This window comes from Talpa occidentalis, unplaced genomic scaffold (assembly GCF_014898055.3).
Source record: "Talpa occidentalis isolate TD23 unplaced genomic scaffold, MPIMG_talOcc4v2.1 talOcc4.6, whole genome shotgun sequence".
NCBI lineage: Eukaryota > Metazoa > Chordata > Mammalia > Eulipotyphla > Talpidae > Talpa > Talpa occidentalis.
The window spans coordinates 84334193-84357533 of record NW_023604972.1 but is presented as its reverse complement, the minus strand read 5'-3'; the positions used below and the strand labels follow the sequence as shown (position 1 = coordinate 84357533).

Below are 23341 nucleotides of genomic sequence, written 5' to 3'. Positions count from 1 at the left end.
TATAAGTAAGCAAATAATTTTAATCAAAACTCCAATTTCTTTATTCTTAATAATCTGAAAATAATTACTGAAAGATGAATTTAGGTTTTAACTTTAGGCTTCTGTTGGAATATCAGCAGACATATATAATTAGAAAAGTGATAATTTTGATGAAATTCTGACATGTATATATATCTTTCAGGATGTTGCTGGAGCTCTGTCAGTAGAAGAAATCACTGAACTTCTCAGTCTCCATAAACTGTGCTGTGGTCGTAGCTGGTATATTCAGGGCTGTGATGCCCGAAGTGGTATGGGACTGTATGAAGGGTTGGACTGGCTCTCACGGCAACTTGTGGCTGCTGGAGTGTTGGATGTGGCTTAATTTTAAATGTGGCACTTGTTTAAAGTTTTGTGATTATTTTGCACATAATATGTTGTAAAAATTCTACATCTCAAAGATAATTTATGCGGTACATACAAAAGGAATCTTGGACTGGGAAATCAGTACAGTATTGCTTTTAAAAAATTTCTGTAGCAAAAATTCAAATATGTGATTGAGAAGATTAAACTGAATTAAATAGGAATTTTTTGAGTATATACTTTTTAAAATGTACATTTGTTATTTAAGTTTTTCAGATTATATGTGACCCATAGGCTGGGAGAGAAATAGTTACAGAGGAAGGCAAATGAAGGCTTTTCTTTCAGTGGAAAACGAATAGCCTGCTGAGTACCTGATGCCATCTCTGTGTAAAGCAAGTGAAACATAGCTTCTTTCACTTGCCTTTTCATTGAAATTTGGCAGTATTTAAGTAGTAGCAAAAAGGCAGTGACTTAATGGGATGAAATCCAAACATCATCTTTGGATAACAGGGTTACATTTACCTGTTCAGTGTAATAGGACACTTGTACTGCTAAAAACTATAAGCTATATGTAAATGATATTTTATAGTGTTTTATTAAAACTTTGTCCAAAGCATTTTGTATAAAACCCATTGAGTCAGAATGAAATGTTGTCTACACAGAATGATGAGGCCTAATTGTCAGATTAGTAATTAACTGAAGAACATTAAGTAATAAAACTGAAAATTAAGTTATGTTCTAGTTGATCTTCAATTATGAAAAGTTATTTCCAAGGTTGAACCTGTATTATTTCCTAGGGCAGAACTCTAAATGGTCCTTCTATTTTTCAACATACTTAAAGACTTAGTATATTTTAAATTAATATTGCTTCTTTAGTGGGAATGACTATACATGGTAATACATAGTTATACAAACCAGGGTTGGCTTTATATGAGATGTAGATCTAAGTAGAAAACTACCTTTGTCTTCAAGGAAGTCATTTAAACAGTGGCTAATGCTTATTACATCAGTTACTGTAAAATGTTTTCCTAAAATTGGAATATTTATCTTGACAATAAAATGTGATCAGTGTTCTTGACAAGGTTTTGAAAGAGTAAGAGGAAGAACATGTCTAAGGAAGGAAAAGAAAAAAATGTTGAAAATGTTTACATCACATGATGCAGTGTGAGTTAAAGTTTAAAATTTTGTGCTCTTTACTGTTTCATTTTTTAAGGATATTCCCTTAAGGTACAAGTTGTTATATTTAAACATAGCTAGATTGGACCTCATGGGTTTTTCTTTATGCTTTGTCATTTAAGATTAAATAAAATCTTACTAGTTGAACTGCTATGAGGCCATTGATGTGCTTTTAAGTGGCAGTTTTAGTTAAGTCTCTTCAAATGTATTTTTTGTTTAACAACAACAAAACTCTTAGAAAACAGAGTTTTTTAAAAAGTGTCAGTGTTATGGACACTATGTAAATAGGTAAATATTTCATTCTTTATTTTTCAAGTAAAAGGTCATATTGTTACAAGTGTAGTTTGTATGTATAAGTAATACTTCTGAATTAAATTATTTAATATTTGACTGATTGCAATAACTGTGAAATATAAATAAGGTGTTGCATTTGCCTGTGAGCCCTTGAACTGTTTTCTCTACTAGGTAAGGGGGGGGGGGAGGAGTAACACTAACATGTATATTTGCTTTTCTTGTAATTTATCCAGTTCATTTCACTAATTTTGCAAAAGTTTGTAATTCATGTTCTTAGACATTACTAAACACAACTTAAAAATTAAACTATTGCTTAGACCTGATTATAACTTATGATAGTAGTATTAGTGGGGGTTTTTTTTGTGAAAGAAATACTTTTCTCACTTTTCTTACTTTGTGGTTGTATTCTTTTACTAATCATAAGTTGTGCTAGTCCCTACTGGGAAATGTCAAATTTAAGAATTGAGACAGACATTTAAAATGCAATCTTTTAGGCTTTGCTTCCTAGCTCTGAATTTATGTATTAAGCCTAAATATTATTGTATGGTTTATGTAACAGATTTTTCAAGTGTAAGCCCTGGACTGTATTTATGGAATGCTGTATAATCACCAGAAGCCATTATTTGCATTATATATGATCAGTATAGATAGCAATAAAATGTTAAAGTCATTTTAATGAAGTCCTATCATTATTCTGTAAATTCTGTTTCTTAAACCATCTCTGTCATTAATAATCAATTTAAAAAGCCATTTTTGCTGTGACTAAGAGAAATAATAATGTTATAGGGATTGTATTACATGTCAAATTTGAGATACAGCTTTATTAGATTAAAAAAACTTATTCTGTGTTTGTAACACTAGTCACATATAAGTAATAATGTATCTGGTATTTTGTAAGGAGAGCTAAAATTTTGCATTGAACAAAGTGAAACTTGATTTTAAAATGTTAATTTTAACTTTCATACAAGAAAGTAGCATTTTAAATAATCATTTCATAAAATGGCTTGGAAAACTAATGTTCATGTAAGGCCTTTTATCTAACTTGGAAATAATTCTCAATTTGTAAAGTGGTAATATGGAGGAATATATAGCTATACTTATTAAGGGAATAATGAAGTGGACTAATCAATAAATACCATGGCATCTTGCTAATATTTAAAATGTGCTTTAAAAAAGGCACCAGGCAAAGTGTTTTTATGTTTACAGTTACTAAATTTGTTACACAGAATGGAAAAATTCATTAATCAAACAGCTTTCAAAGTAAAATTCTGTTTGAGGGGGGAAATGTGTCATCAGTACCACTTGGTGGCAGTATTACCAAAAATTTAGGATTTTGTTTTCAAGAAAGAATAATCACTAGGTAATGCTAAACACCTGAAATTGGGAAGCAAAGACACTGTGTGTCACAGTGAATAGTCTCTTTATGCCCAAGTTCTACTTCTAAAAAGGAGGACACTATTAGTTTAAAATAGCACAATTGAGCATGTTTTTCCATCCCACAATAGTTTGTGGTGCAAACTGAATGAAGAAAATAATCCTGCTTATCAATAGAAGGAAAAAGTGTAAGCTTTGAGTTTAAAATATAGGAGTATAAATTCCCTAATAAACAAGTCTGTTGAACATGTTCCTTCTAAGAGGGTTTGTGTGTTGTTTTTTTGCTCGCTTTAAAGATTGAAGTGATTTCATAACACTGTCTTAGTTTCAGGTATACAACACAGTGATTTGATATTTGTATATCTACAAATTATTACAAGAGTGTGTCTGGAAACTAGAAGTGATAGTTCTTAACAGTTACATAATAAATTATGAGGGTAAGTGAGAAATGAAATTAATACAAGACTTTGGATTCATTGTTTTATTGCTCTAATTGCTACTATTAATAGATACTTTACTCAATATATAACTTTCTTGATATATTTAGTGAGGCGAGAAAAGATACACTATTGCTCGAGGACAGAAAAACTGTTTAGCTACACTAGGAAAAGAATGAAAACAGTCAATGAATCAGTCTATAAAACCAAAAACTCAGGTATTCACTTGGTCTAATTGTTATATTTCAAAGAATATCTCATAATTAACACTTCTGAACAAAGGAACTTCCTGTTTATTTAAATAAGATATACCTACTACTTAACATTGATCAAAAGACAACTATTTGGTAGAAAACCCAAACCTTATAAAAGAAAGGAAATGGTACATACCCCGAGATCTTGGAACATTTTCTTAGTGAATCTAAAGAGCCATGAGGGCAGGTTTATCAGCATGCTTGTGAAAAACTAGGGAACAAATGTAATACCGCTTATTATTTAATATGGTTTTAAGTCTTATGAAAAATTATATATAAGGAGTGTTTTGTTTGCCTAAGTTTAGTTCATTATCACCTAGGATGAAAACACTGCAAGAAAACTCAAAGGCAGAATTAAAACAAATGGCCTTTAATGAAAATTAAAAAAATATCCTTGAAACATAATTTCTATGTTCAACAATTCTTAAGAATTTCCTAATATAAAATAATCCTGTGTTAACATGTGTATTTTTACTTACACGTACAATGAAACAATTCTTACTTTACTTGACAGTAATATTTATGATGCTGACATCTTCATAGGGCTTATCTGTTTTGGGATTGACTTTGACATTGGAGATTCTCTGTACAACTTCCATTCCTTTAGTCACTCGTCCAAATACTGTGTGCTTATTATCAAGCCAAGGCTGTGTTGAAGGACAAATGGAAAATCTTGGTAAACCTAAATTTCTAAAATGACACCCTCTATGGGGAGTAAATTATAGAGAATTTATGCTTTTTTTAAATATAATTAAAAAAGTATGGTTCTCCGGAGAACTGTTGGCACAAGTGGTTGAGACATAAACTATGAAGCTGTCCACAGCCTCTGCAGCATGAGTTTGATCCCCAGCCAAGGAGGTACCCACATGGTGCAGCAGACCTCTCCTGACTTACCTGCTGCTCCCCTCAGCAGTGTACTTCGGTCAATCTGCCTGTTCTGTTTCTCTCTCTGTCTCTGGTGAATCCTCTCCCCTGCCCCCACACTTCTGGCCTGTACCCCAGTTCTTGTATACATAAATAAATAAATCTTTAAAAAAAACACTAAATAAAGTATGCTAATTTCACTTAGCTTTTAAGAGTGATTTACTTGATTATGTGAAAAAATATAAAAATGTAGTATAATACTTAAATATCTTCATCTTTCAGACAAAGGGAGCTGGAAGATTTTTGCTGGTTATGTTTCCTTGCATGGCTTAAAGAATTATTACTAAGGTTTTAAAAATTCTCTGCTGTAAACCTACTTGCACAATTAAGAGACAGTTTGGAATAGTTAATTAGCATGTTTTTTTAGCATTAGATGGGAGTTCAAATACTGGCTCTGCTACTTACCTGACCTTTGACAAATTATCATATTTCACTATTATGTGAACTGAATGTAGTCATACAAGAACTACTGTAACCATTACATAAAACTATGTGCCTGCCAGACAGTTATCGATAAATATTTTCCTTCAGTGATTGGTGCTTAGTTCCAAAGTGTGTAGTTTTTATGAATTTGTGGAACTGCTAGAAATTCTTAAAGTCATATTTCACCAAATCTAAAATGCTATTGATTCTGGGTCACATCCTAATTTCAGAGATACAAAAATGTGGCAAAAAAAGGTCATAAAATTGAGAATTCATATACTTTTATCAGTCTATTCTAAAGATGAGGAAACATGCCAAAGGCAAAATAACTTGTTTTGGTTTGTACAATTAGCATGGCAAACTTGACTTGTGTTCTGGATGATATAAGTTTATTTTACCAAGTAAAATCTCATTTATAAGGTAATTTTACATTTTTCTTCTCTAAGTTGTTTTCATTTTTCTACCTTGGAAGGTATAATGGTAGGAAATAATACAGTTATCTCTCCCATTGAATTCATTCTTTTAGACTATAACTCATGAATCTCTGGCTCATGGACCATGCAGCTCAACTTACCGTTGGGACTACTGTTATGAAAAACTGGGATCCATTAGTATTTGATCCAGCATTGGCCATGCTGAGTGTATATGGTCTGTCATGACGCAATGTTGAATGAAATTCATCTTCAAATTCTCCTCCCCATATGCTTTCTCCTCCCATACCAGTACCTGTTGGATCTCCTGTCTGAATCATGAAGCCCTTAATAGAAAATATACAAAAAAATAAATTACACTGCCCTTTTTAGACATGTTCTAAAGGTTTATGTACATTAAGAGTGCTTTATATTAAAAAAAATCTTTACATTGTTTACACTTTATAAAGTGATTTTATTAAGTCCTTAGTAAGTTACATGATTTGGATTATGTATTTTCACTGCTCAAATACTATTGTACTTCTGTGATTGAAACACAAATGCAAATGCCTTCTCATTTATAGACATGTAGAACCTTTCCTAAAAATTTAATTAAAACCAATTAATTAAAGTTTTAGGATTTGTATACTATATTAGGTCTTATATAATTGCCCCACTCATCTCCCTTTCCCTAAACACTCTGGATTTCCTGATGAGTCATTTCACAATTTCCTTCAGAAATTTGCAATCTCATTTTTTCTCCTGCCATTTCTTGCCCTGCCAAGTACTGCATGACTAATCCATCCATTTTATGGCATCCTACTGAACAAAATTCTGGGTCAAATTCATTTTTCTTTTTAGGTATAACTGATGGTTCTTAGATTCTAAGTGGTTGTGTATCTCTTACTATTTAAAATATTATCCTCTACATCTAGACTTGTCTAGCTGTTAGGAATAGGTTACCTGGGCTATTGATCTTATCTCAGTATAACCTTTACTAATTGTCTTACCCTTTGCTTTAGCTGCTGGCAAAATATTGCTGCAGTGTTTCGCTACTATTCCTGTCCTTGATTCTAGATCTGATTTCATGACCATCCATTCTTCTTTTGGCTTCCAGTGGTCCATTTTTCCTATTCCTTTCTAATAAACTGATAAGTATGAGAGAATAAGATTCCTTAAGTAAAAACTGCTTGTTATATAGTAACATTCCTTAAGTCATATAAAATTTGCATAACTTACCTTAATTATACGGTGAAATGTATGTCCATTATAATAACCATTTCTGCTGTGAACACAGAAGTTTTCCACTGTCTTAGGACACCTAGTAAGACATGTTAAAAATAGGAAATCTATTCATTGCATCTTAGGCCAGTTTTCTTTGCAGTTCTGCTTCCTAATGTGTTTTCAATATCTTCTGAATGTTTTAGAAGGCCAGACTTTAATAACCTCATCTCACAACAAGCAAGAGTTGAAAGAGTATACAAAGTGGCATATTCTTCTTTAATGGAGTATCTTTAGATCACAATTGTTTATTATCCAAGAGTTTGACAATATATAGATTTCAAGGTCTGTTATCAATTTAAAAAATACCAATGTACTACCTAAAAATTGTATATAGTTACTTTATGTAGTGGGTTAAAATCTTGGAAAAGGGAGCCCCCCTAGTGGCCTAGGGGTTAAGTCTCAGCACTCTTACCACTACAGCCTGAATTCGATCCCCAGCCAGGGAGCTAGCCCACATATGGCATAGCAGACCTCTCCTGTCTTGCCTGCTACTCCCCTCAGCAGTTTATTTCAATAGATCCGCCTGTTCTGTTCCCCACTATGTCTCTGGTGAATCCTCTCACCCCCTCACCTCTTGCCTACACCCTAGTTCTTCAACTAAATAAGTTTAAGTATTTAAAAAAAAGTTCCTGGAAAAGATTTTTTTTAATAAAAAAATGTTATGATACACATTCCTGACCAAGGACTTTACCCAGAGAAATGTCTCTTAAATTTAATCAACTTTAAATACTCATAAACTTCCTAAATAATATTAACTAATCTCATGAGGTAATTTAACATGGTCCTTAATCATATAATAGATCTTAGGGCTGAGAATGGAAAGGAGAACCAGGAGAATCTTACACAGAGTACAACAAGGTTTCATCGGTGCATGGATGCTGAGTGCTTGACATGACAGGTCAGAAGTCTGGACCTGCCTAGTTCTTTGCTCAGTACTAATGTGTGATATAAGAACATTCATGTTCAGTATGAATATTTTCAAGTAAAGGTGTGATAAAAGATACAACTTTTGCATCAAGAATATTTAGAGAGACTCTTGTATTTGGTATTGCACATTCTTTTTGCAAACCTAAGCTGTCCAGGTATTTTTTTCCCTGATTTTTTAAAATGGAAATCCTTACATTTTTTTGTTAAAACTCATTTTTAAAAATATAGCTGGGGCCTCCCTGGTGGTGCAGGTGGTTGAACGCCACACTGTGAAGCTGTCCGTAGCCTCTGCAGTGCTGATTTGATCCCGGCGAGAATCCCACATGTGCAGCAGACCTCTCCAGTCTCACCCGCTGTTCTCCTTAGCAGTGTATTTCATCAGTCTGCCTGTTCTGTACCCAACTCTGTCTCCGGTGAATCCTCTCACCCTCCCGCGCATCTGGCCTGTACCCCGGTTCTTGTATGAAAATAAATAAATCTTTAAAAAAAAAAAAAATATATATATATATATATATATAGCTACTGGAACCAAAGAAGAGGAAGTTAATATCTAGCAAGTGTCGGGAAAGAAAAATTATCTTCCTCTTAAGGTTTGCTTTGAGAGGACAGCCAGTTATAGATCAAGTAAGCTTTAAAACCTGTAGTTGGGATGTGCAGTTAATGCTAATAGTAAAATACATGTATTTCTCTATATATTTAACACTTTTATAGCCAATACATTTTGTCCTAATAACAAATCTATGATATATAAATTTATATGTGCATAAAATTTTCCCATTTTCTAGCAGACTTTATATGCGCTTTCAAACATGATTTAAGTCTTCAAAATTCCTTAAGTCAGAATAACAAGAATTTAAAGTTGTATAGTTTCTTTAAATACACACATTCGGAGCCTCCCCTGGTGGTACAGCGGTTGATCGCTGGGCTGCGAGGCTGCCCACAGCCTCTACAGCGCCAATTCGATCCCAGCCGCCTGCGAGGGTCCCACATGGCACGACAGACCTCTCCTGCTGCACCCGCTACTCCCCTCAGCAGTGTATTTTGTTAGTCTGCCTGTTCTGTTCGCTGCTCTGGCTCTGGTGGATTATCTTACCCTCCTGTGCTTCTGACTGTGCCCAGTGCTTATATAAATAAAAAATGGATCTTTAAAAAAGTATATATATATAAATAAATATACACATTCATAAAAAAAGAAAATAAAACAAAAGCAGTACATACTCAACAGGAAAAAGTTTGATGTGAATGTCTCCCATGCTTGTGTGGATAATGGCACTGTCTGAAACTCGCTTAGGTCCTTCAGCTTGAGTAGCTGCCATGACTTCTTCTTTAGAAGGCTTTTCATTAAAAACATCTCGGTCAGAATCCGCACTTTTTGTATCTTCTGGTTCTCGTTTGGTAAACTGAAGGAGGAAAACAATGAATGAATTAAATTTTCAACTGGTTAAAATTTATGTGTAGAAAACTTGACTTTCATTGAAGTATTTGAGAAAAGAATGCACATCTGAATGAAGCCTTATTTCAGGAATCACTTCTATCACAAGATATGTATAATAAATTATTTTTACATTTGTGTAATATGAAAACAGCTCGTAAAATGAGGATGGGTGATAGGATTTTATTTCCTATCAGAGAGAAAATTTTGGGGGTGCACATTTAACAAGAAGTGGCTATGAAGTAGCTCTATATTTCTGCCTTTTATCATGTCCTTTCACTACGTAGATTACCTGGGTTTGAATCCCAACTCTGACACTTACCAGCTATGTGACTTTGGGGAAGTAAATTCCTTTCTTTCATTTTCTCATTCATAAATGGGGATAACAATACCTACCTCAAATTGGTACCTACTGTGATGATTAAGTAGAAAGATATAAAGTGCTTATACAATAGTGCCTAACAGAGTACTGTGTACACAATAATTGTTGTTATGAGCAGGACCTAGTGCTAGGTAGGAAGAGGATTCAAAGATTAATCAGTGATGGATCTAGATTTTTTTTTGCATTGTTCTAAGTGATCAATTTAAACCCTCAAGCTTGGGAGAAAGAATGCAAATTTTAAGTGAAGTAGGCGAAATCTCTGGATCCTCAGGGTACAGGAAGAAGAGAAAAACCTTTCAGTTGTTTAAAGTCTGAATTCTCAAGTTGTTTCTTATTTGACAGTGAGTAGAAATCTTTCCTCCCATGAAAGCACTCTACCTGCTAGCGACTGTGTTCCAGGAAGGTAAAGCTAGTGTATTAGGCTCTGTCTTTCCTAAATGTCATCCCTTAACACACTTGGATAGATCTAGCTAAAGAAACAACCCAACTAGAAAGTTACTGCCTTAGCCTCTCATTCTTCAGTTTTCAAAGAAATGACATGTCTATTGTATTATTTATATGAATTTTAACTCACATATGGAACTACTGAAGTTCCAGTTTTGTAAAATTTTATTTCATGATGCTGGATTTGTAAAATGGGACACAATATTCATATATATGTATACCACTTTAATTTTGCTTAAGAACACACATCTAATAAAACAGATTATTCAAGAAAATGTAAGCTGTAAAGAACTACGAGTAACTAATTTTTTTGCTCAAAGCTTACAAGGAACATCTAATCAATATAAAAGTAAACTGGGGGAAAAGGACATAATTTGTTAAAGTATTTAAGGGACTAGAAAAATAGTACCTGTGATTTTAGTGATACCAAGAATTCTTTTATGATTTTTACCTTTATAAATTTAAATTACAGGTAAGAAAAGTAAATTTCAATACATGTTAATAAACTTTTAATAATTACCTGGAAAGTTATTAGCAAAATTCTCACATAAACCCATTTTAGGTGAGCATTTGATTGCCATAGATAGGGACACTGTTATTTCATACATTTATTAAATATTGGTAACCTTAATAGCATCATAGCCATTACCCCAGATGAATTTATACTTTATATGGGTATACATATAGGGTACACACTTTACCAAACTAGATTTAATAGTGAAGAAAATATAATGCCCTATGTATGTATGGATTTTGTATCATCTTGAGGAAGAGATGATGGTTATTAGAGACACCTATCTCTTCCCCTCCAAAATCAGTAAATTATTCCAAAAAGTGTGACATATGGCCTCCCTGGTGGCGCAGCGGTTGAGCACTGGGTTGCAAAGCTACCCGCAGCCTCTGCAGCGCAGGTTCGATCCCCAGCCGCCGGGCGAGGGTCCCACATGGCGCGCAGACCACTCCTGCCGCCAGCTGCTCCCTTCAGCAGTGTACTTCATCAGTCTCTCTGTTCTATTCCCCGCTCTGGCCCTGGTGAGTTCTCTCGCCCTCCCATGCTTCTGACTGTACTTAGTGCTTGTATAAATAAATAAATAAATAAATCTTTAAAAAAAAAAAAAAAAAGCGTGATACAAACAAGCAGGCACACCTAAATTGTGGTGAAGAGAAGGCTTCCAAGTGAGACACTATGAGCAGAAATTGGGAAGAGTTGTGTGGCTGACAAAAGGAACAGACTGTGCAAAGGCTAGAATAAAAAACACCTGGTCATGCAAATGAGATCAAGTTTATGATAGTCAATGAAATAAGTAAAAATTAATGGATGATAAAGCTAGGAGGGCTAGCTAAAGCAGATAGCAGAGAAGTCATTAATGACTTTTAAGCAGAGAAATAATCACATTTAGATCTCAGAAACTCAATACAGTATAAAGGATAGAATCTAAAAGCAGAGGATTTTTATGATTAAACAACTAGGATGGTACTACTCTTAGGTAGGTCACTAGATTGATTTTGAGCCCAATCTTAGTTAATGTGCCAAGTACTTTTAGTTTTCCAGGAAAAAAAAATAAATGTCAGGAATATACAATTCTAAGGATAACCATTAAAATGGATTCAAATGTTAAAAGAGTTAGGTTTAGAAAAGGAAACTGTAAGAATAGGGGAAATAAATTATGTTCAAGAATAAAAGCTGAAAAATAATAAAAACAAGAATTTTTAAAACCCCATGGCAAAAACTATTTTGGATGCAATTTTTACCATAACCACTTACTTCCTATCATCTTAGACAACACAAATAGTTGTAGATGCCAGATTGAAAAATTTTCAGAGCAGGATGGAAAATAGTACAGAAATACTTAAAATCTAGTCCTAGTTAAATTTTTACAATATTAATGTTGTAAGATGGTATTCTGGTTGTTTAGAAAGTCTGCTATTATTGCCAACATTTCCTTCAGTTGAAGGCACAAGCTAAGAAAATAAAACCACCAAAACTGGAAGAAACATTAAGGCCTACCTCCCAGTACTTTTACATACCATATAAAATCTATTCTTTTTGAAAGATGTACAGACTATCGTTGGGTCAGGCTGAATATTCTGAAGAACAGGGTTTTCAGAAGCTTTCATTTCTATAGTAGTTGCAGCACGATGTTTTTTGGCTATTCCCTGGAACAAAGCCAGTTGCATCACTCTAATATTTTCCTGTTTGCCTAAGATCCGCACACACCTAAAACACAATGTTTCATACAATAAAAATACATACAAAAATGTTTCATACAATAAAACAATGTTACATACAACTTTGAAAAGAAAACCTAGGAATCAATAATCTGTTTATCTTTGTTCAGAGTAATGAAAGGTTCTCTATCTCCTCAAAATATTTACTTTTCAACTGGTAGGTAGCTATAACTTTCAGGTTAAAAACATACAATCATTTAGTCGTACAGTTTTAACCTATCTCTATTATTTTAATCTTTCTTCAAGCCTTCAGATTTTCTTTTGCTGAGAACTACAAAATAAATTTGTTTAAATGTAGGAATGTACAGCACAGACTTTTCCTCCTTAAAATATATTTTAAGTTTTATTCATTTATATTCAGTGATAGTATCTGATTGTAGCTATTTTGTAGGAAGACCAAAAAGACTGCACAAAAGGCTTATTGTGGTTTCATGCATTTTAACTTCTGATTTTATGTCTAGCAGGATGTAATGCTGAATTCTGTGGTTAAAATATTTGGCAACATTTAACATGAACTAGTCTAATTTAAATCAATAAGCAAAAGACAGACCGAAACTTGTTAAAAAAAAAAAACAAAACTTGAAACTATGCATATCTTCTTTCCCTTTCTTTTACAAACATGAGTGGAAACTTTTTACATAAGATTATAAACAACCAAAGACCACAGAAAAATCCAGTCAAAACATTTGGTTAAGTTTAGACATTTGGGATATTTCCACTTGTCTTGGAACAAACAAAACTCCCATTGTTTCCCAAAAGTAGGGAAATGCATTTTTTAAAAACATACATCATATTAAAGCTTACCGGTTTGTTTCCACATTTATAACTTTAATGCCCAACATTGTTCCATATAACACGAAGTGTCCAGTTTCATCAAAAACTATATTAATTAATCTTACTGCATCCACTTTCTCCAACTCACGTTCTACAGCCATTCGTCGGCCAAATTCCATGTCTGGTAGCTGTTGCCTCATCTGCTGCAGTTCAGTAAACATCTAGGAAACAAACCATTTATTAACAAAAAGCTATGTAATGAAGGGAATGAGAATTTAAGTAGAAGCAGAGTACACAATAAGAGCCACTGTTTATACACATGTATCTTAAAGAGGATTCTGAACACTATAAGCAGGAAATAAAAAGACATTATTAAGTTCAATCATAAGATTATCATTTTACATTGTGGTATTGTTCTAATTAAAAAAAAAGCCAATTAGTTAATACAACAACTGCTTTCTTTATAGAAACTATATCTGGTAGCTTTTTTAAGGCACAGAGTAGTAGCACTTTATAAGAAAAATATAATGTAAACCATACAAGTAATTTTATCATAATTTTCTAATAGCTACATCAAATAAAAAAGTGAAATTGATCTTAACAGTTTTATCCAATCCAACATATCCAAAATATTTAAACATTAAACAATATAAAAATTATAAAATCTAATTTAGAGATAAATAACACTTTTTCATATATTTTCTGCAATCCTGTGGGTGTTTTATACTTTCAGCCCATCTCAATTTGGACTAGTCACATTCAATTACTCAGTAGTCATATGTCTGACTGCTGTGGCTACTACATTGAACAATGCAGTTATAGACTATGAGGTCCTTATGCAATTATCATGGGTATGATACTTAACAAGTATCTAGTTTTGTTGAATGAATGAACTTTTTATTATTTTACTAACTTACTAACAACTTCATGGTGTTTCAGAAGTTTCAGAAAACCTTTAGTTATTTTGACATGGGACAACTACAGTTAGAATATAATTTGACTATCACTAGGTAAATGTGATTTAAGATGAGTGATTATTTTTATGAGTGCCCTTCTTAATTACTACATATTATCACTCTACAACTCTCCCCAAAGTTATGATCTTTACATTGAGTTTTCCAGACATTTAGGGCATCAAACAGCAAAAATTTGCAGGTAGCTCTTCACTGCAGATGATAATTTATACCCGCCTACTTTTTTTTTTTCCATGTTCATGTTAACTAGAAGTCTCATTTTTTGAGATATACACAACTCTAAAAATCAAAAGGTGGTATGTGTGTTAGATAACAAGCATGAGGCAAAGTCTTATAGAACTAAAAAACATGATCAATAGGGTTTATTACCTCTGAGACTATTTTTTATGTGCCAAAATAGCTAAGAATGCTGCAGTGAGGGACATCCCTGATTATTTTTGCTAGAGAAAAGATTCAATTTCAAGGCTTAAAGTCGGTAGATGGACATCTGCCCACATGAAAATATTCTGCAATGGTAACCCAACCTTATAAGCACATCAGAATTTCACAGTATTCTAGCCTTAACAGTAGGAACTCTGTGATACACAACTACATGGTCACATGCAGTGATTCTTGTTAATAAGTACTAAAACAACCCAGAGCATCCAGTTCAATTTCTTGTCTGTTGAACCAGGACTCTGTAACAAAGCTCCCAAACCCACATCTTAAAACGAACATGAGATTCCAGTCACTAGTCACTAAAATTGTAACTAATCTACCTGGCATTTGGCTTTTTTAGGCAAATGCTTTCATTCTGAATCTTAACTGCCTTTTATTACCTTAGTTCTATCATCTGAACAAATGTTGAAGATAACAATGAAAAAACAGAATGATCAGTTCAGAGTATGTGTGTTTAAAACATTTCTATCCAGAGACTAAGTCTTGAATATTTCTATTCCTGAGGAATCTTGAAGATCTCCAAATTGATGAGTTTTAAAATTATATTTAAGTTCAAACTAGTATCTACAGCTATTATTATTAACATCACCAAAAAAAGATTTCTTAAAAGCATAGTGGAAAGCTATCTTCTTTCAACAAGAAAAAGTCATGAAGATGATCTGGCTAGTAAGCATCTTTACACTTGTCTGGATTCAAATTACTTAAGACAGGATAATCAACTCAACTTAAATCCAGCTGCTACCAAGCGTTTCACTAATAAGAGTGACAGAATTTTTGAAGAGCTTACTGCAGGGAATCTAATATAAATTGGTCACTACCAAAAACTGTGACTTGATTGTCATACAATAAATATTGCTATGAAAGTTGAACCCACAAGTTCTGAGGATTCAACCTACCATACCACTTACAGAACCACTGGATAGATAAAAACTTTAGCAAAATAAAATCTGATTAAATTGCACTTACACTTAGTGATTCATCAAAGACTCTCATGAGTTTTCCAGTTAAAAACCTGAAAATTCTAACTTTTCTGTCAGAACCTATAGTAGCTATTTTCTTCCCATCAGGTGAAAAACATATGCTGGTTGGATAAGCCTTGCACTTGGCAAATTCATATAAATCTGTGTCAGTTTTATATTCCCAGTTCACATTTTTTGGGAACTTATATTCATGAGGCGGCCCAGTCCAATATTCAATCATTCCAGACTTATCAGAAGACACTATTGCTTTGTAAACTGGATTTAAACGTATCTGAGTAAGAGGTGATATATGAAGTTTGTCAAAAATATGAAGTGGTTGGTTATCTCCTCGGCCATCATAAATGAAAATTTTCCCTGTACTCTTCTCAGAAGCAGCAACTGACGATATGGCATCCCCTGGGCAATAGATCCACTCACATTGTCCAGGAAAATACCTAAAACAGTAAAGAATTGGGGGGGAGAGGGAAGAAGGTCAAGACAAGTTAGCATTTCTCTTCAGCCTCGCCACCAAAAAATGTTCTTTCAAGTAATTTAACTAGGTTTGGATTCTGTGCCCCAAAGAAGCAAATAGTGATACTGAAAGGGGAGAACAATTAAGAACACTAGTTTTTATCTTTTTGATATCATGAATGCAACAACAATACTTTCTGAAGACCCAGCAAACCACGTGAAAAAAATTATATATATGGCAGACCAGTTATTTCTCTTGGGTAGATAAGGAAACCTAATGACCCGTGTCTTAAAATTTTCTATAGCATTGCTTTTTAGATCTGTGTCTATGTCTCAGTCTATGTATAACTTACTTTTAAATATGTTAGCATGCAATAGTATACGTTATAAATCCATTCTTGAATATATTTAAGTTCAAAATATTTTCATTATGACCATGAGCAAAAGAACATTCTTTATCACATTCTCATTAGTAACTTAATCTTCTTTTAAGCAATAATCATGCCACCTGATGAACAAAGTATAAAATAACTGGGATATGATATAAACAATTTACTAAACTTGTACTGTCAAGTGAGCAGTCTTACTCAAAGGAGTCAATCTGAGAAGTTACAATGATGGTATTCTTAAAATTCCAATGATGGTATTCTTAAAACTCATTTTTGACTCTCCTGTTAGAATTTCTATGAAAGCCTAAAAAAATACTCCTTAAATATCCTTACAGGTAGCAAACATTCAAGATGTATGAATACATTTGATTTTTAAAAACAGCTAAATGTCTGGGAAATCAGTAGTAAAATAGGACAAATGAACAGTGAATATTTCCGTTTTTTGTAAAAAAATTTTGACTGCATATAATGAAATTCATTTTCTTCAGTGGCTCATAAACTGATTTTGAAGGAAATTCCAAAAGAAGTGTGCTAAGTACTGAATTATGCTCCCTTCCCACCATTTCATATATTGGGCCCCTAACATCCAAAGTGAAGGTATCAGAAGATCCGGGTTTCTAGGAATTAAGGTAAATGAAGCCATAAGGGTGGGGCCTTAATCCCATAGCCAGTGGCCTTGTAAAAAGAGGAAAAGAGATCATTTTTCCTGCTCTCCAAACCTCCCTAACAAGAACAAAGCATGAAACCCAGAAATCAAACCCTGCTGGAACTTGAACTTGGACTTTCCAAACTGCAAAACTGAGAGAGAAAAAATTTCTGTGGTTTAAGCAACCCAGTCTGTGGTCTTTTGTTATGGCAGTCTTAGTAGACCAAGACAAGTACCCAAATTGTTTTTGACAATGTTATAACTTTCAAAGTCACATTAACTTAGATGGATATGAATTCAGTATGTGATCTTTAAAAGACACGCTTAAAACAAAGTATAAGCTTCATTACTGCATAGTCTAACCACATAGTTTGGCTATTAATATACTTCAAAGTTTAAAATCACCAACAAATAACCTCAATTTCAGAAAAGTATATAAGCTTTATAAGCTCATAGTACATATCACTGATATAAGTAAGCAAAGAAATTAATCTACGTATGTGAAAATTAGAACTGGATCCTCATTTATTTATTATATAATATTAAATAGATATAATGAATCCTTGCAATTTGGATTGTGATTAATGAGAAAAATCAAAGGCCTCAAAATAGCATCACACCAAAGATTCATCACATCAAATTTTCCCAGCAATATCAAGGGCATATTTTTTAATGTAATGGTAACATACTGTGTTTAGAAATGCCTATGAAATGGCATAGATAAAAAATTATTTCACTAAATTAAAAGATATACTCACCCAAGCTTCAGCATATTGATCATGTCAAAGTTCACTACATCAAACACCTTCATTGCTTTATCATCACCCACAGAACAGAACAATGCTCCCTCAGAGCTAACTGCAATACTCTCAATAACTCCTATTTAAATAAATCAAAACATTCTAGTAAATACCAATGAAATAAATGAATACAAATCAAAGAAAAAAGCATTTTAAGAGAAACTTTAATTAGTACAGCTTGAAAGAGAGCCACACAAACACAAAAAAAGAGGAAATTCTTACCTAGGTGACTACGAAAATGTTTGACAAACTCAATTCCCTCTTCAATTTTTTTCCAGAACTTAACATGTCCATCATGACTGGCTGTAATAATGAAATCTGTCCTGTATATATAAAATTATAAAAGTTACTTTCTAAAACATATTTATGAATCAGTACTCTCAAAGCAATCATTCACTGTGCATCTTTGACCTTTCACAGTAAGTTATTAAAATCTGAAGCTCTTTCCTGGATATCCAAACAACTGCTATTGCACTAATTTTAATCCCAGGAGATCAGAAATAAGCTAGGATTTGTCATTAGAAGAAAAGAAAACCTCACCAGGAATCACTAGACCTTAGGGTTCTTTAATGCTAAAGTTATCCATTAGGCTGTTCAGAGAACAAGGAAAAGGTATTATTTTTTAGAAGTTGATAAATAATTATATCCCAGCATACTACTTCTATATACAGGAAAATTCAACATAAGTCTGCTTTTTTCTTATATAAGGTATTTTGACTATCAAAGGTTTTTATGCAATACAGTCTCCTCCATAAGGCATATAAAGAGAAACCATTTATTGAAACTTAGTATTTGTAAGCTGCTCTACAGGTGTTTCCTTAGCTAATCTTTACAGCAACTCTATTAGGAAGGGTATTTTTATCATCATTTTGCAAATCAGGCAAGTTTTAAAAGATGAAATTTGTACCAAGTCTTTAGCTGGACAGTGAAGGCATTCAGTATCATATTTGTCAAACCTCAAAACCTATAATATTTTTATTATACCCCACTGCTTTAGGTTAAAAAACAAATAAACGAGTGATAGCAATGCTAGTCCTGCATGCTGCTTTATACATCGACACCTTTAGACCAGGAAAAGTGCTAGTATTTGGCCAGAATTATCCTGTAAATGAAATATAAATGTATTTTATTTAATTAAATCATCTCCAAGAGATAAAAAATAGACTGCTCCAAAGAAAAAAATAATTCATCAACTTCTTTTTATATTCATTGCCATTACCATCCAAGTTGCCATCATAATCATATCTCATTCAGATTTCTATTCTAGCTTCCTAATTGCTTCTCTCAGTATCCATTCTTGCCCTATTTGGGCAAGAATCCCATTTTCATTATAGCCAGAGTGGTCTTTTTTTTTTTAAAATCTGATCTTAGTCTCCTGATTATAGGTTCAGACTCCACGTAAAGAAGAGATAATTCTCTGGGATTTAGTCCCATGTCCCTTTTTCTCGAGCCTCATCTGCCATTTAAATTCTCTAAACTTGTTTTCTTATCTATAAAATGGAGATTATATACTACTTCATAAAACTGTCTTTAAGATAATTAACTTATATAAAAGCCTCCACACAGTACCCGGACAAACTATGAACTTAATAAATAGCAGAGAATTACTACTATCATTATAAACCAAATTACTATCATTATAACAAATTCTCCCATTCATCCACTTCTGAAGTTCTGTGATATTCCCAGAATGTCTTAGTTTTCATCATTTGCCCCAATGATTCTGAAGAGGCCATCTACCAATTACTCTCACCTTAACTAATAAACTTTTCTTCTGGGACGCTTAGACACCTGGTTCATCACTCTTTGGCGTTTATCTCCAAAAGACAAATGTACAAACTATAGAGATCTATCTGAGGAAATGTATTTTTTGTACCACAGAGGGAAGGAGGCCCTTAAATTATTACAGAATCTACGGAATTAAGTAGAAATCCAAAATACCCTAAAGTTACTTATGCAAATTCACCCCCCAACTGCTGAAGCATTTTTAAAAATAATAAAATCAGAAAAAAAATTTTAAAAGATGTGAATGACTTACTTGGTGCATACCACATGGGTGATGACATCTCTATGCATGTAACTGCGCTCATACATGGATGCACTGGGGAGATTATCAAGATAGACTCTTTCAAATTCTAGAACTGAGAAAAAAAGCAAAATTTATTTTTACAACTGGAATTTAATACGTATTTGGCATTTTTAAAGTTTAAAATGATGTAAATTTTATTTTTTACTGTATACCAGATTTTAATTTCTCTCAATTCATGTGTAATAAAGTGTCTTTTATGTCAGTTGTAACTTTTATTATTTCAGAGTAACTGAATAGCACCATTATTTAATGAGTCATGACAGGTTCTCAGGAATCAGACAGATGCTTAACTGTCCCCAGAATTTAAGAACTGGTTTAATTCAAAAGTTCCATTAAAAAACAAAAAACAAAAAAAAAAACCCTTAAAAAGTTTTATATCACAGCTATTTTTCTAACTATGTAGATCCATTTACTGGTGCTAATTTAAATTATGTAATAAGAAGCAATGACTACTGTGTCTCAATACCTTTAAGACACTGTTCCTCTCTGAAATCACTGATAATTGGGCTTGAAACTGTTGAACATGACTTAGATTTTTAGAGTTGAGAAAATCCTAGAGATTACCCAGTTAACTGATTCTCAAACGTCTTCCATGGAAATATTGATATCCAGGTAGAAGATGATGACTCCCACCCTCTTCTGCAGTTAGATGTGATCATGTACCAGTGAGATAAAAGTGGAAGTGTGTGACAGTAGAGAAGTCTCCTTGAGAAAGTGTGGTCTTCCCTTTCTCAATCCTATACTTGAAAGTAAGACATAATCACTGTAATTCTAATGAGAACCACGTATTAGTGTTATTAGGACAAAAAGCTGGAAAGAGCCTAGTTCCCACTAGAGCATCCACACCATTCTTAGACTACTTTGGGACTTTGTTACGTAAGAGAAAAGCACACACTTTTATCTTTTCATATTGTCATTTTGGGTCTTCTGTAACATGCAACTAAATTTTACCCTATTTGTTAGTTCACTTGTTAGGCATATACTTATTGAAAATAAATAGTTTCCAGGGCACAAGGACATAAAGAAGAGTTAACATGGCCCCTGCTCTTGATAAACTATTAGTTTAATTAAAGGTAGTACCATATAATCATTTATAATAGCTTTGTTAAAATGTAAACAAAAATCTAATATCCAAAGAACATGTTAAAGGGGATGATTCCATTTCTAGAAAGTAAATGTATTTTTAAAACCCTATTCTCTTAGACAAAATCTTCAATGTTATTTTTCGAACATTTCTTACATTTTTAATTTGTATTAAGTTTTTAAGATCTTTGTCTCCAAACACTGTCGGCACTTATTTTTGGACAAAAAGAATTACTGTAAAATAATTGAGAGCATATACACTAACACTCATTCATTAATTCAACAAATGGATTGAGCTTACTGAGTAAATGAATTAAACTAACTAAACACTGATATATGCAAAGCACTCTTACCAAACACTGAAGCAAAACAAACTTAGTCCTTGCTCTTCTATGTTTACAGTCTTAGCAGAGAGAAACATTAATCACACAATCACATAAACAAATATACAACTGCAAAATGCAGCAAGTGCAGTGAACAGTTACTGAACACTTAAAAGGAAAACCTCACAGTAAAATACATAATGCACTTGTACAATATTAAAAATACAGCAGCTATTTCAAAATCCAGATAAAACTTGAAGGCTTCTTGTAAATTCAGAATGATAAACATTACCTCAATTATGATCAATGGGCTTGATAAAGCCAGTCCAAACTGAAGAAGTCACAGTTTTCCAGAGGGAGTGATAGTTAAGCTGAGTGCTAGAGGTTGAACAACAGTTAACCAAGTGAAAGAAGGGTTGAGGGAATTCCAGGTAGGGACACCATGATTCCCAGTGTAGGCATCTAGAGGAGAAAGAGACCATGGCCTATTTTCAAGTGGTTTAATATGGCTGGTACAGACTGAGAAGGAATGACAAATTATTAGGAAAGGGAAGTATCGGAAATGTGCTGGAGAGATAAGGAGGGATTATAACAAAAAGGGCCTGTATGCCATATCAGGGATTTTGGACTTTTGCAAATAATGAGAAACTGTTAGGGGGAAAAGGATGTCCCAAAGCTAATTCCATATAGGCTTTGTGGACTCCACCCCCCACCCTAGGTCAAAGTCAAAGACACTGGGAACTCCAAATCCCATCACCACCAAAGGGAAGGTGGCTGGGACCTGAGGGTGGGGTTAAGCAGCCAGGTGGATATAAAAGGCAGACACGTGGGCCTTGGAGGAGCCCCCATTTTTGGCTCTCCGCCAGCTCGCAGCATCAGGCCAGCTCTGAGAGTGCCTTTGGGTTTCCAGGTCCTCGGATCAGGTAGGACGCATTAAAGACTTTATTTCCCTATTTTCTCCCTGAGTTGTACATTTTCCTTATTTCCTTTTCTCTTGTAAATAAACCTTTTATTAACCTTTTGTGTGTGTCTGCAGTAGAGTATTCTTAAGTCCCTTTAAAGAGCACGGGTGAGGACCCACAGCCAGGAACCCGTTTAATATCGGGGCTGCTCTATAACAAAACCACAGAAGAGTTTTAAGTAAAGAGATTGATAAAGGTTTGAGGTGAAGATCTAATCTACCCCTTTCCCCATTCCTTTTATTTGATAAAAATAAGTCACTAATCCACGTTAATAGCAAAATGCTTAATGTCACGGTACCTCATGAAATAATTTGACAATCAGACCTCGGGTTTTAAATGAAAAATTGTGATCCAGGTAACTTCCCTAGTCAGAAACCTCATCAGTGGAAGTGTCTTTACCCACTCTTTTGGATTCTAAATAGGCACTGCCTTCCTGCCAGCACCAACACTCCAATATTCCTGAACTGAAAACCTTAGAGAAGCAGTACTTCCCCGAAACCCCTGCCCTCACATCTGCTAAACGGGGTTAAAAATTTCAACCGCTTATTGCTGCTGATAGGGATAAAATGAGAGACGCCAAGCACTAAAGTACAGACGTAAGTTAGCTTTAGTACCTATTTAAACAAATCATTGACTTGCAGTGTCAGATAGCATTAAAAAGTCGTCTTATTAAGCCCAAATCACTATTTTGGAAGAATGTGCAAGTCCAGCTTGAACAGAAGTGAGAAGACTCAATTCTGAGGGCACACAATCCCAGTCACACACCGTATGTTTTCGGGTCTGGCTTGCACTCTCTTACTCGGAGGACGCATTAATTATTCCAATTCGCCCTGTGACTATCTGGTTTGCTACCTTTTCTCTTCTTGGCCAACGTTGCCTCTACAGGTAACGGCCCAACCCAGCGCTCTTCATTCTCTTCTTCGTTCTCTTGGGCCACTGCCAGCTCTCTCTCGCTGATTTCATTTTTTTCCGGGTCTTCTGTATCCCGGCGCCTTCTCCTTCTCACTTGCGAATCGCTTTCACCTTCCGCCGCCATATTGTCGGAATCGTCAGAAAGGGCGCGACGAACAGAACTCGACTACCAATCCAAAGGTAGCGGCGCAG

The 23341-nt window shown here is 33.9% G+C and overlaps 2 protein-coding genes across 9 annotated transcripts in view; one reads left to right on the top strand and one right to left on the bottom strand.

Annotated features, from left to right (window-relative positions):
• Positions 1-3442, top strand: part of TRIM23 (tripartite motif containing 23) — a 28134-nt gene extending 24692 nt beyond the window's left edge. For all 4 annotated transcript variants that reach the window (XM_037529686.2, XM_037529685.2, XM_037529688.2 and 1 more), the window contains one exon: positions 182-3442. In XM_037529686.2, the coding sequence (XP_037385583.1) occupies positions 182-361 (180 nt within the window). In that variant the 3' untranslated portion in view covers positions 362-3442. The remainder of the gene's footprint in view (positions 1-181) is intronic.
• A 790-nt stretch (positions 3443-4232) lies between these two features.
• PPWD1 (peptidylprolyl isomerase domain and WD repeat containing 1) lies at positions 4233-23305 on the bottom strand. Of its 5 annotated transcripts, none has more exons than XM_037529679.1 (11): positions 23090-23305; positions 19819-19921; positions 18003-18103; positions 17739-17859; positions 15482-15929; positions 13134-13324; positions 12129-12318; positions 9061-9242; positions 6871-6952; positions 5796-5978; positions 4233-4521 (listed from the first exon to the last, which is right to left on the bottom strand). In XM_037529679.1, the coding sequence occupies exons 1-11, from the start codon at positions 23271-23273 to the stop codon at positions 4378-4380; spliced, it is 1929 nt and encodes a 642-aa protein (XP_037385576.1). In that variant the 5' UTR covers positions 23274-23305; the 3' UTR covers positions 4233-4377. The 5 variants fall into 5 exon arrangements, with proteins under 5 accessions (XP_037385576.1, XP_037385577.1, XP_037385578.1 ...); XM_037529680.2 differs by lacking the exon at positions 23090-23305 and adding an exon at positions 21568-23079; XM_037529681.2 differs by lacking the exon at positions 23090-23305 and adding an exon at positions 20434-21561.
• Between the last annotated feature and the right edge of the window lie 36 nt (positions 23306-23341).